The sequence below is a fragment of the Phycodurus eques genome, chromosome 5 (assembly GCF_024500275.1).
Source record: "Phycodurus eques isolate BA_2022a chromosome 5, UOR_Pequ_1.1, whole genome shotgun sequence".
Taxonomy (NCBI): Eukaryota; Metazoa; Chordata; class Actinopteri; order Syngnathiformes; family Syngnathidae; genus Phycodurus; species Phycodurus eques.
In genome coordinates, this window is record NC_084529.1 from 16,971,664 (window position 1) to 16,985,348 (window position 13,685).

The 13,685-nt window shown below is 40.8% G+C and overlaps 1 protein-coding gene across 2 annotated transcripts in view; it reads left to right on the forward strand.

Moving 5' to 3' along the window:
- The window catches only part of sema4ba (sema domain, immunoglobulin domain (Ig), transmembrane domain (TM) and short cytoplasmic domain, (semaphorin) 4Ba), a 63,140-nt gene that overhangs the window by 16,565 nt on the left and 32,890 nt on the right, over positions 1-13,685 (forward strand). For both annotated transcript variants that reach the window (XM_061677791.1, XM_061677790.1), the window contains one exon: positions 12,731-13,113. In XM_061677791.1, coding sequence (XP_061533775.1) covers positions 12,999-13,113 — 115 coding nt within the window. In that variant the 5' untranslated portion in view covers positions 12,731-12,998. The remainder of the gene's footprint in view (positions 1-12,730; positions 13,114-13,685) is intronic.

Sequence of the window (13,685 nt, forward strand, 5' to 3'; positions counted from 1 at the left end):
GCAGATTTGCAGCTATCGGGCTACAATTATCTTGTTTCTAAATAAACTGTAGAGACATGTCCAAACGATGCACAGTCACGACTTTGGTCAACTATAGTTTTGATGACCTCTGTACAGTATAAAGTTCCCCGGGCTGCAATTATATTGAGATCATCCTTTCCTCAGCACTGCCTCCATCACTGTCAATATTCCACTCCGGTAAATGAGTTTATAAGGTAAACAAGCGGAGACATTCAAAGTGGGAGAGTTTCAACAGGCCTGACCTACTTAAGAGTTTCACCTGGCACACACGTGACCCTTCACAAAAACAAAGATCTCTGATATCTCAAAACACTGTTCTGTGCAGTTGATACCTGTGTGTCTTTTTCTTTCTCTCCAAAAATAGTCCAGGTCAGCAATCAAAATATACTACATTTGCTGCACTGTATAAGGCCGTCTTTGCAAATTTTTCTCATGCCATATCAGGTGTCCATGACAGGCTGTGAGGTGATGTGGCTTCTGAGTCTCGGAGGCTCAAAGGCGCACTACGTTTCGGCCTGCGGTTTACCACGGATGACAGTTCACTTCTGATGCAGACCCTGATGTTTGTCACGTTCCGTCAAGCCATCCCATCTCCCCGTGTTGTCTCACAACCATCCCGTTTTGTCCACGGGGGCCTAAAATGGGGCTACCATCGCCACCGGGAGCGTATTGAAAATGTATCTTAAGTTTCACAAAGTACAATCCAAGGCCCAAAAGTGCAATGACACACATAAATATAGAAAGATTTTCCTTAAAGTCAACATAAAGTCAGCCGACTTCTGATAGATGCCGAAAGTGTTTTCTCCATTTGGGTAATGGAAACGGCAAATGGAAAAGACTCTTATGACAAGCTCATCTGTGCATCTCATCACAGCCCACTCTAATGGGCTTTTCCGTCTCGCTAGGATACTTGGACATGTGAACGTCCTCACAAATGTCACTTCCAAACGTTGCCGCACTATCCTCTTCAAGGTGAGTTTGATCGTGCTGAGAGCAGCGACGCTCTTTTCTTGGGCTTTTTCATGATGGCCAGTGGTGGAATATTTTCCTTCCAGCCACTTTGAGTTTTTTAACATCCATTTGCAGGTCGTGGCAGATTCATCAGCACATGGTACACTTCTGTTTTGCATGCGCTTGGAAAGGGATTAACAAGGTAAATATGTGCAGTCGTGTCTAAATTTGGCTTTTGCAACAAAGGGATCATGGTTCAACCCTTCAAGGCAATAAAAAGACTAATAAGAACCTGCGGGCTTGCCATAAATGTCATTGAGCACCCCATGTCTGTTAGGAGCTGCATTGCAAACATTTTTTCACTGTATGTGTGAGGAAGCTATTAAGTAACAACAACTCTGAAAGATTCGGGAGTCCCCTTCTTATTTTTCTCCAAACAGCCGCTGGTCATTGAATAGGTCATTTCAGCTCAGTCAGCCTCCGATGGCTGGATCACTTTTCACACAACTGTGTTACTGGATAATGACTCATGCCAATTTCGTGACAGGAGATCAAGAGTTTTTAATCCGAGTTTAGGCTTAATCTGATGCATTTTGACAGGGACCTTTACTTGTTCGCTAGCAACAAAAGTGCACAAAGTACCGTGGTTGGATTAGTTACTCCCAGGTGTTTATTTATTTATTTATTTTTTTAAATTATCCAGACAAGAAGTCAGACGAAAACCGAAGTTAAATCAGTCAAAGTTGTGAAGCTTGTGCTCATTGAAAGGCATCAAGAATTTTAAGGTCCTCTCAGACAAGTACCCTTTGGTTTACTAGAATCCAACTATAGTTCATTATTTATCGCCCTGGATGAGACTCTTTTGATCATGTGTGAACACGTTAACGAAACACAGGACTCATAACAAATGGTTGTTGATCCGATCCAACGTGCAAATCACGTTTGCCGCCGAATGGCATAATGGCGAAAGTAATTAAAGGTAGTAAATAGCAAACGAAAACCGCTGTCACCAAACACATAAAATATCGTCCCAGTCAATCGTCGGTGTCTGCCCCCAAACCAGACGTCTGTCAAGTACCAATAATGACCTGTGAGAGGCAGCCACACTACTGAAAACTACAAAGAAGAAGAAAGAAGAAGCTAGGCTAACTGTTGTCTTATCTGGTAACTACAATGTGGTTGCAATGCTTTTCCTTGTCACTTGTATCGTGGCGAATGACTTGTGAGACATGTTTTACAAACACTTAAGACAATCAGTTGCTCCTCGATTCACAATAACTGAGTCTGTGGCTGGGTGGAAGGATTGGTGATGGTAACTATTGAACAGGTCGCAAGTGTTGGTGTGACCGTTTTTCGAGCAAATCGGGGAGAAAAAAAATCACTCTTAACATACCACACACCACACGATAATTGTTCATGATAATCTTTTAGAGGCATCTGAGAATCAGACGTGCTGACTTGGATATGAAGTTTTGAAAAAAAAAAAAAAAAAAGAAAATCTAATTCAGCCCGATTACTGGTGTATGTGTAGCCCGCTTTGGTTGATCATGTATGCAGGTGGTTTTAAAACTTCTTACACCAAGTATGACCTAAAAACACTTTGCGCTTCAAATACCAGCATCATGACCAACTTTAAACTACAGTAGTGTCATGAGTGTTCATCAGAAACGTGCATTTACAACCCCAATGAAGTTGGGATGTTGTGTTAAACATAAATAAAAACAGAATACAATGATTTACAAATCATGTTCAACTTATATTTAATTGAATACACTACAAAGACAATATACTTAATGTTCAAAGTGATCAACTTTATTGTTTTTAGCAAATAATCATTAACTTGGAATTTTATGGCTGTAATAGTTTCCAGAAAAGCTGGGACAGGGTCATGTTTACCACTGTGTTACATCACCTTTTCTATTAACAACATTCAATAAATGTTTGGGAACTGAGGACTAGAATGGTTGAAGCTTTGTAGGTAGAATTCTTTCCCATTCTTGCTTGATGTACAGCTTCAGCTGTTCAACAGTCCGCGGTCACCGTTGTCGTATTTTACGCTTCATAATACGCCACACATTTTCAAAGGGAGACAGGTCTGGACTGCAGGCAGGCCAGTCTCGTACCCGCACTCTTTTACTACGAAGCCACACTGTTGTAACACGTGCAGAATGTGGTTTGGCACTGTCTTACTGAAATAAGCAGGGGACGTCCATGAAAAAGACGTTGCTTGGATGGAAGCATATTTCTCCAAAACCTGTATGTACCTTTCAGCATGTAATGGTGCCTTCACAGATGTGTAAGTTACCCATGCCATTGGCACTAACACAGCCCCATACCATCACAGATGCTGGCTTTTGAACTTTGCGTCCATAAGAGTCCGGAGGGTTCTTTTCCTCTCTGGCCCGGAGGACACGACGTCCACCATTTCCAAAAAACAATTTGAAATGTGGACTCGTCGGAGCACGGAACACTTTTCCACTTTTCATCAGTCCATCTTAGATGAGCTCGGGCCCAGACAGGCCGGTGGCGTTTCTGGGTGTTGTTGATAAATGGCTTTTGCTTTGCATAGTAGAGTTTCAAGTTGCACTTACGGATGTAGCGCCGAACTGTATTTACTGACATTGGTTTTCTGAAGTGTTCCTGAGCCCATGTGGTGATATCCTTCACACATTGATGTCGGTTTTTGATGCAGTGCCGCCTGAGGGATCGAAGGTCACGGGCATTCAATATTGGTTTTCGGCCTAGCCGCTAACATGCAGTGATTTCTCCAGATTCTATGAACCTTTTGATGATATTATGGACCGTAGATGATGAAATCCCTAAATTCCTTGCAATTGTACGTTGAGGAACATTGTCCTTAAACTGTTCGTCTATTTTCTCATGCACTTGTTCAAAAAGAGGTCAACCTCACCCCATCTTTGCTTGTGAATGACTGAGCAATTCAGGGAAGCTCATTTTATACCCAATCATGGCACGCACCTGTTCCCAATTAGCCTGGTCACCTGTGGGATGTTCCAAACAGGTGTTTGATGAGCATTCCTCAACTTTCTCAGTGTTTTTTTGCCACCTGTTACAGCTTTTTTGGAACATGTTGCAGCCATAAAATTCCAAGTTAATGATTTGCTAAAAACAATAGTTTATCCGTTTGAACACTAACTATCTTGTCTTTGTAGTGTATTCAATTAAATATAGGTTGAACATGATTTGCAAATCATTGTATTCTGTTTTTATTTGTTTAACCCAACGTCCCAACTTCATAGGAATTGGGGTTGTAATATTAATGTAAGCCACTGTATCATTTTTAACATTGACACTGTGCTTTGAAACAGGAAAATAAAAATAAAAATGTAATTAAAGTTTTGATTTCATTGAATTGCATATAAAAGTGAAATAAAAATTGTACCTAGATAAAAGTTTTAAAACAAATAGTTTCTTAACGATTAAATGCAGATGCACCGTACTAAAAAGTTAAATACAACTGAACTATACTGAGGCAGTAACTAATTATTTCTCAAATATTTGGTGTAGAATTATTAGTTATCAAGAATTTTGCTTCACATTGCATTTGTGAGCAGACTACTATAGTTTTTGACCTTTTTCATTTATTTTCTTTTATTGCACTTTTCTCTCGCTGTCGCTCTTCTTTCACCAACTTGGGGCCCTAATAGCAAAAACAGTCCATAGGTATTTTACATTTCATCAGTGAACTCCTTCTGCCTGCTCCACATCTGTTACTGAAATTTACTCCGAGGAATGAAATGAAAAATCATTAAGGATATTTGCACTTCCGCCACCCGCCACTTGTATCAGTTTTAAGAGACCGGTGATAAAATATACCCATTCTCCTTCACAGCTGCATTTGACACAATTTTGTCAATGCTGCTTGAAATTCAGGATGTTGTGCCGTGATCGTCTTCACAACCTCTGCTTGATTGTCACGTGTCCCTGTGGAGAAGCGAGCTTGATGAAGTTAACTCCCCTGAACCCTCAGTTCAAACTGTCCCCGTCTCTGTTATGGAGTTAAATAAGATTTTAATGAGCCAATTAAAAGTCTTTGGGATAGCATATGGTCATAATTACTGCTGTATGATTCATTCGGGGGGAAACGAGCCATTAATTACGCTTAGCCGGCCGGGTCTGGGGATTGGATTTAAAATGGGTCGGGAGGAATATGTTCTTTCTTCCGACGCCTCACTTCCTGAATCAGAAATGCTAACTTTACATTTCTATTCATGGGATATGGGGGCTGGCCACCACTTGAAGGTGTAGCCCCCCTCTAGCCCAAAGTCAGCTGGGATAGGCTAGTGAGGATAAGTGGTATAACAAAGGGATGGATGGGATAGCAGGAGTTTTTAAACACTTAAAGACTTCACTACTTTCTTTACCGTTTTCAAAGTGGTGCTAAAAAATTGAGAGGGCCATTGAAACTGAAGGAACTTTCTTGCTCACTCTTGAGAGGGATTTGTAAAATGATTTAATTTCAGGTTATTAGGTCTAATCTTGCCATGATAATCGTTTTGCTACGATTCAGTGAAGAAACCGTTTGAGCTCAGAGGTTTTTGGAGTGTATTAGCATGGAGGCTACAGTTGAACTTTGCAAAAGCGCACAGGTTAATGGGAACATTTTAGGATTACCTCCAAATTGCTCCATAATTACCTTTGACCTGATTGTATGGAAATGCTTTTGCATCACTCTTAAGACATGTTTCCAGAGAGAGAAAAAAAAAAAAATGTGGTTCAGTTCTGCATGCGATTCTTCTTTTTCCATTGTCTAATCCCTGGTTGCAATCTCACTCATGGTGTGCTATCTGAAGCTCAAAAAGAAAAAAAAAACAAAAACTTGCAAGTTGGGGCACTTGTAAATCAAGGTACCACTGATGCCCTGATGAGGAACCGCTTGACGTAAACACTACGATCGGTGTGACTCATACGTCAGTGTTTGAGCAGTTGACAAATAATGTGAGCGATGGTTGTAATGGAGCAGAACCACATGAACACCCCCGCACGACTCGCCCTTTAGAATCAGTCTCTTGGTCCATGTACACTGTGCGCGTCACTCAAGCCTCGCCTTATAGGTAGTGTTGCAAAATTCTGGGGATTTTCAAAGATGGAAACTTTCCATGGGAATTAACATGAATAAAACTGGGAATTTACCCAATTGAAGGTCAGCTCTTAATAGGGAACATAACGAGACACTTTTTGTCGTATTTGTTAAAACTGTTAGTATGACCTCGTAGACGGGAGTACATGAGTAGAATGATCTGTGGGGGGGGAAGAAAAACAAAAACACCCCCCTCTGGCTCCATCTTGTGCATCTAAATCAGGGGTCACCAACGTTTTTGCAACTGACAGCTACTTCCTGGGTACCAATTTGACACACACTTCTGAAATAACAAATTTGCCCAGATGACCTTTATGTGATGACAGACATAAAAATCAACACTTTATTTATATAAATCTATGCCAGTGTTTACATTTTCCAATGATCACTTGTACAACATTCCTCGAAAATCACAATGTCCCATCACTAGTGACTAGTGAGCTATTTTTAGAACAGGCCCGCAGGTCACCACCATGTTGGTGACCTCTGCTCTAAATTGATTTGCGTGAAAACAACATGCTCGAGGAAAACAACCAATCCGAGACTGAAGGCGAGACTTACAAGGGTGTCAAATATTAGTCATGTACTCGCAGGCCCACTCAAAGGGGCCACACCTGCAGCCTCTCGCTGACCTGTTTCTTTGTTACCCCACCTTATTTATAAGGGAGTGTTACTATAACACTAGATGTTTTATATTTTGTGAGGCTGCAAGGGTGACTGTGTGTCCGCGAGTGTGCAACAAATGATCGGTTGTTCTGCCTCGGGCGCGGGTGTTTCTTGTGCAGTGGTGCCTTGTGATACAAGTTTAATTTGTTCTGTCACCACAGTCGTATCTCAAATGATCTTTCCCCATTGAAATGAATGGAAAGGCCATTAATCTCTCAAAGCCCCCCCCACCCCAAAAAAAACCACCCAAAATACACTTTTTAATGTGGTTTTCGCAAGGAAAAATGCACTTAACTGCAGCATACTGTATAAAAACATACAGTAATAACATTTGCTCTCTGCATAACTTGCACACAGAAATTGCAAGCACAAAACACGATTGTACCTAATATTTTGTCCAAACCAGCTTAAAGGTGCATTACAGCCACAAACTGATATTTCCTTTCCACTGCAAGGAAAGCAATGTGAATTGATGGTGGCCGGATGTGATACCCACGGAAATATACCAGAATTTTTCAACCCCTTTGTGACCCGACTGACAGCTGATGTCCTCCCCATCTCACATCTGTTCATTCACACATCTGACAGTTGGTGAGGGAGGCGGAAGAGCAGGCGAGAGGGGACCACAAGGGCAAGTGCCGCTCACAGGTTGAAGGCCACATCTGGGGGCCGGTGACCGGGGTGGTCCCAAAGTTGTGATCCAAGAGGCGGGTACCCATGTGTGTGTGAGATGACTTCCCTGGCGGTGGGTCAGATTTACCCACCAGTCCTTTTCCAGCTGGCCCAAATGACCTGAATAATAATGCCGCTACCACCTGTTTCATCTCTGCTATTTTTAATACTCACCATAAGTTGTACTCTCATTGGTGCGTCCTCACCGTGTGATATATTGTAAACTGATCGTTTTACAATGGCATAGCAGCAGCTGCCTTCCAGGAAGTGCTGGCAGTTATGCTGGGAGTTTACCCTGTTTGGGTGAATATAATGTTCATTTCCTCTTGGGACATCACCATATTGTTACCACACAAGATAGATGATGTGAAAATATTTGTTATCATTTTCTATGAAAGACATGCTAATGGGAGTTCCAAAGACTGAGCTTGTTATTCTGAGAGCTTTCTGTTGATAGCTGTCAAATGTCCGGAGTTTTCTTCATCGCAGCCACATGTTAATGAATCAGATCTGAGCTAATTGGGGATTCACGCCCATGTCTTTTTTTAGACTTCGCACACCGCTCCCCACCCTTGCAACACATTTCTCCACACAGACTGTCAAACCTAATGCTGTCAGTCCCTGGTGACTGACTGAGTAGTTCTCGGTTAATCAATAGTGACCGGTGTTGCTTGAAAGTTGAAGATGGTGATGTCTTTTTTCACTGGTTTCTAGTTCTACATATAGTACATATCCTTTACACATGCAAAGAAAAATTTTTGTGCCCTTCCGTTCAATAATGAAAAATCACTGAAGCTGACAAAAGTAACTTAAATTTACATAAAATGGCCTCATGAAAATCAGGCATTGATTTATTTTTTTGGTGCAACAGAATTATATTTATAAAAAAAAAAAAAAATGACCTGAACAAAACTTGGTAGGCTTAACTTAATGCAGTGGTGCCTTGAGATACGAATGTAATTTGTTCTGTAACCACGGTCGTAACTCAAAACATTTGTATATCAAATCATCTTTCCCCACTGAAATGAATGTAAATGCCATTTTACTCCATTCCAGCCTCCTCCAAAAACCCAAGAAAAATGCTTGTAATGTGTTTTTTGACGAGAAAAATAACACTCAAAACATACAGTGATTACATGCAGTAAGTAAATATAATGTAATGAGTTACAGTAATCCCTCACTATATTGCAATTCACTTATTGCTAATTCAGAGCATCGCAGATTTTTTTTCCCCCATAGGTCAGTGTAGTGCAATTACTCATCTGCACATTTCTGGTGCAGCTAGTTTTATTGGTGATATGATTTTAATGTGGCAGGAATGGCTCACATAACGTCTCTCGGGCTCCTTACTGAGTAATCTCAACTCTCTTGGTAAGACACCAAATTGCTTAAGAATACAAAGAACATGATCGGAAAGCCACTGCAACACAAATCAAAGACAGAGTTTTATTAAATAAATACACAAATACCAACCTTAGCCCGATGAATAGCTAATGTACATGCTCATAACCATATCGACAGGAGCACATGCAAGTAAAGAGTAACATTTAGCTTGATATTGTATAGTGCTGTAGTTAAAAACATTACTGCAATGAATTTCGGGTTCCCATAATGCTTTTCGCTGACTACATTGCCAGGACCGTGAGTGTGAGGAATGGTGCCAATGCTTAAGGCAGGAAATCGTCTGTTCACATGTTGACATGTTGTTCATGTCACTCAAGCAGAGCATGCAGCTTTAATAGGCATATGCTTGTTCAGAGTGTGTTAATGGTGACCTCAATTGGACAAATAACATACCTGTGCCTCTCTAAAGTATCACACATTGGTATTGAATTGCATGTATGAAATGTATAAATTTATCTCAAAATACAATGGACCCCCTGCATATTTGCAGCTTTGGGGATTTATTATTTTTTTCTCCAAATTCTTCTTAAATTTTTTTGTTTTGTTTTTCTTTTTGTTTTTTCTGGGGGAACCAATCCCCAAAACTCTTGCTAGTAGTATCGTGTATATACTATGTATCTACTAGTATATACAATACTTCTAGTATATACACTGCATATACTTTTTGTGACATTTTTGTTTGGCGGTGTAAAATATCCCTATGTCGAACCGATTAGGCAGATGTTGGTGTTCGTGGAGGGTCTATATAGGGTGGCATCGAAGACGGGCCAGCGTCATCTATAGCCGAGCACACTATCAAGCCTGTGTGGAGAGTGAAAGGGATGATTCAGTTTATGCATGATGCGGGAGTGCAGAGTTGCATATAGATTGTTATGCTGTCAGAGGGATCCTTGTTCGCTCTTTGGCTGACTCCAGCTCTCCTCTCAAAAGTAGCGATGCACCAATACCACTTTTTTTTTTTTTTTATTTCTAGAGTGGGTGGGACTAGGACTTGCATTTGACAACTCACCGATACTTGATAATGCCGTTGCGTCTTGCAGTTGTGATGAAAATGTCTATAATTTTAACCAAATATTGTTTAAAAAAACAAAACAACAACTCTATCAGTGTTTATTGATGCCTGTGTAACGTCTGTGTCTCCCTGGCCGGACTCTCCGCTCCACTATATCACCAATATCATCTTCCGCTTCAGACGTGGAAATGTCTGTGTTTGCGTCTCATAGTACCCCCAGAATAGCTTCTTTGCTCGCTCGCCTTTCACTATCGATCGTCACATCTCGCCGAAAACCAAATCTCCTGTCAGTTGCATTTAATTAGGGACTCCCTGAGGCCGCTGTAATGGTGTGTTTGCAGTTGTAACTGGGATATGTGTATTGAATTTCCTTCCACATCCAACTGCTGTCAGTTAATCAACGTGTGTGAATTGCCTTGTAAGTCCATTGCTGGTGTAGGAGTTGTGGACAAACAGCAGACAACTAGAATCAGTGGCTATAATGAACAGTGGTACCTTGACTTAAGAGGTTCATTCGTTCCGTGACTATGCTTGTAACTCAAATAAATCATTAAAAAAATACCAACATTTGGAAATTGTTCTGCTCCTTCTGGTGTGTGCACCAGGGACCAGTATAATACATAAATACATACATCCATACGCACATACTGAATAATAGATCCATCCATCCATTTTCTGAGCCGCTTCTCCTCACTAGGGTCGCGGGCGTGCTGGAGCCTATCCCAGCTATCATCGGGCAGGAGGCAGGGTACACCCCGAACTGGTTGCCAGCCAATCGCAGGGCACAAACAACCATTCGCACTCACAGTCACACCTACGGGCAATTTAGAGTCTCCAATTCATGCATGTTTTTGGGATGTGGGAGGAAACCGGAGTGCCCAGAGAAAACCCACGCAGGCACGGGGAGAACATGCAAACTCCACACAGGCGGGGCCGGGGATTGAACCCGGGTCCTCAGAACTGTGAGACTGATGCTCTAACCAGTCGGCCACCGTGCCGCCTGAGCACAACTGTGTGTTTTCTAATTTACTAAATAAAAGTAGGGCTGGGAATTTCAAAATAAGAGCAAGTAAATAAAAAAAAAAAGGATTAAGTGTTCAAATAAAGTGCTTAACTTCAGAATAATTCTTTGAAAAAAAACTAACAAAATACAAATAATACTTCATGTTTTGATCATATGGGTAGAAGCAAAATCATGCATTGAAAAAATGCATTATACATGGGTAGAAGGGTTTTCCAGAATTTTGAGGTCAACTTTGGGGGTGCGTATTAACATGGGTGCACATTATACATTTAGTTTTACAGTAAACTTAAACTGGGAGTGGCAATAAACAGCTTGAAACAAGCACACGTGGCATCTATTGTCAAGAGTCGTTCACTATTTTTCAAAATGCTGCCTGTTGTGAAGTTCGCTTCCCCCATCTAGCGGTCGTATCTCAACTCATTACTCGCAATACAAGCCAGCAAATCGTCCAAAAAACTCGTAAATTGGGTCACTCGTAAGTCGAAGTATTGCTGTGTTTGCTCAGTCTCTTATCTCTCAACAATGTGCAACCAAAAGAATGCCAATGCTGTGTTGTGTGTTTTGGACTCTTATCTGAGTGAAACCATTTTACTTTGAGATCAGCAAACATTTCCCAGAATTTGCAGATTTCTTGTCTCTGCGTTGAGGTGCACAAAAGAGCAGGTAGGAGCGATTCAGATACGCAGATAAGCGCCACTGGTGGCATAAAGCAGTCAGCAGCTGACTCTATCAAATGACCCTGACCTTATAAGCACTCTGTAGCCATGTTTTACCATCTGTAGTATTCTGAAACTTATCACAGTAGTTATATTACTTTAGTAGCCCTCTGAGAAGGAAGTGGTAGCAGTATGACCTTGCATCTGTTGCGTGTGATGAGAATGCCAGCTTGACTCGAAGCCTGCGGGCCAAACCTGGCTCTCCACATATGTGGAAAGGCACATTTTATGTGGCTTGCCATGATATTACCTTGACTTCTCTCCGAAACTAGTTACTCATCATAAAAAACAACAACAACAAAAGATAAATATGCTGGGGCAATCATATTACATATTAGGTAATGGGCCTTTTTGTATTATTCTGAAATCTATATTATTTTTCAGTTTGGGATAATGGTGTAGTTTTTTCCTCAAGACGTTCACCACTTAGAACTACTTGACTTTCAGTAAAAAAAATTTTTTTAAAAAGGAACGAATTGGCGTGTTCTAAAGCTTTTGACTCCTCAAAAGCCACAGTCTCCAGATTTTAACTTTAAAGTGGACAAAAGAGTGAAAGCAACTTAACCTACAAGTGCCACAGTTATTGGAATTTCCACAACAGAGTTGGGAAGAATTTTCTGAAGAATATTTGACTTCCATTTAGAGATAATGCCACAAGTGTGTTCAGCTGTTATAGTGGCCCAAGGTTTAGAATATTTTTTTTTTGTAGATTTATTTCATAATTTATTTTGTAACTTGAATAGTTTATCTGTTATGTGCTTTCATATCAGAGTAAAATGATAAATTCAACTGCATAAATTTCAATTTTAAAAACTGCTGGAAAAATTGGGGTGCTCTAAAACTTAACCGGTAGTGTATACTGTATAGTTGCCAAAGTAGGCAGAATTTACTTGCTTTAGTGGGCCTTGTAAAATGATGTGGCGGGCTGGTTCTGGCCCACGTTCTTGAGTTTGTCACTTGTTGTTTAGCCAATACTATATGGATGCAAATATGCAAAGTAATCAACAAATAACGACAATGCAACTTCCTTGCTAATTTAACTTACTAGATAATAATTAGTGGGAGGGTGGGCCTGAAACAGTTTATTGATGCTTAATCGATAAAACCACAAATTAGCCCTTGTTGCTCACTAATTCAAAATTTTTCTGTTTCCTTCTCCGCAGTTCTCAAAGGGAATGAACCTTCGTTGTTGTGTACGCATGGAGACGGAGCGGAGAAGGCTAAGGTGCAGGCCGTCCCCCCAAACCAGCATCACTTGCCAACACCAGGGTGTGCCACGAACAGCATAGAGCTTCCTTTCAAGGCGCCTTGATCCTCAAGGGGGGAAGTGAGGTAGAAAGAAAATAAACAGGACTTTAAAAAAAAAAGAAACTTGATGAATTCCACCAATACGTGAAAGGAAAACAGTTGACTGCCTGTCCTCAGGAGATAATGTGGACAATGAGTATGGCCCGCCTCCGTTTCCCTGTCTGCACTCTTTTTCTTATTTTTCTCTGCTTGGCTGCTGCGGAGCATGACGTCACACCTCGCCTCACCTTCTCCTACAGTAAGTCATCAGTTTTGCGCTGCGGTTTCCAGTCAGACACTGTTGTTGATGTTGTGACATTTAGCTTTTCCCATGAGGTCACTCGCATGATTTATTTAGCAGTTTATTTATTTAATTTGTTTATTTTGTTTATTTTTTACACTGGATCTCCTGCAGTCAGACACTAGTGTAAGTAATACCAATGTAAATAAACAGAAGCGTCATTTGGTCTCACTTCAGGGGTTATTGAGTTTCTATATGTGGACTAGTAGTTGGCAAATTGCCGCTTGTTGACTTTCTAGTGCCTCCACATGGAAGGGCTGAAAGTGCAGCGGTAACATTATGGCTGGAAAGTAAAGACTATTTGTGCTGACTTTTAATGCAACAGTTTGTCAGAGGTGGCAAACATTTTCACACGCTGTAATTAAGCAGAAGTACAGATACCTTTTTGCAAAAAAAAAAAAAAAAAAAAAAAAGTGAAGTACTGAAAGCACAAATCTAACATGCTCATTTGCCACATCCGTGCTTTTTAAAAATCAAATGTGTCCCTTCAGCAAAAATTTTTGCCTACCCCCTGATTTAACAAATGCACG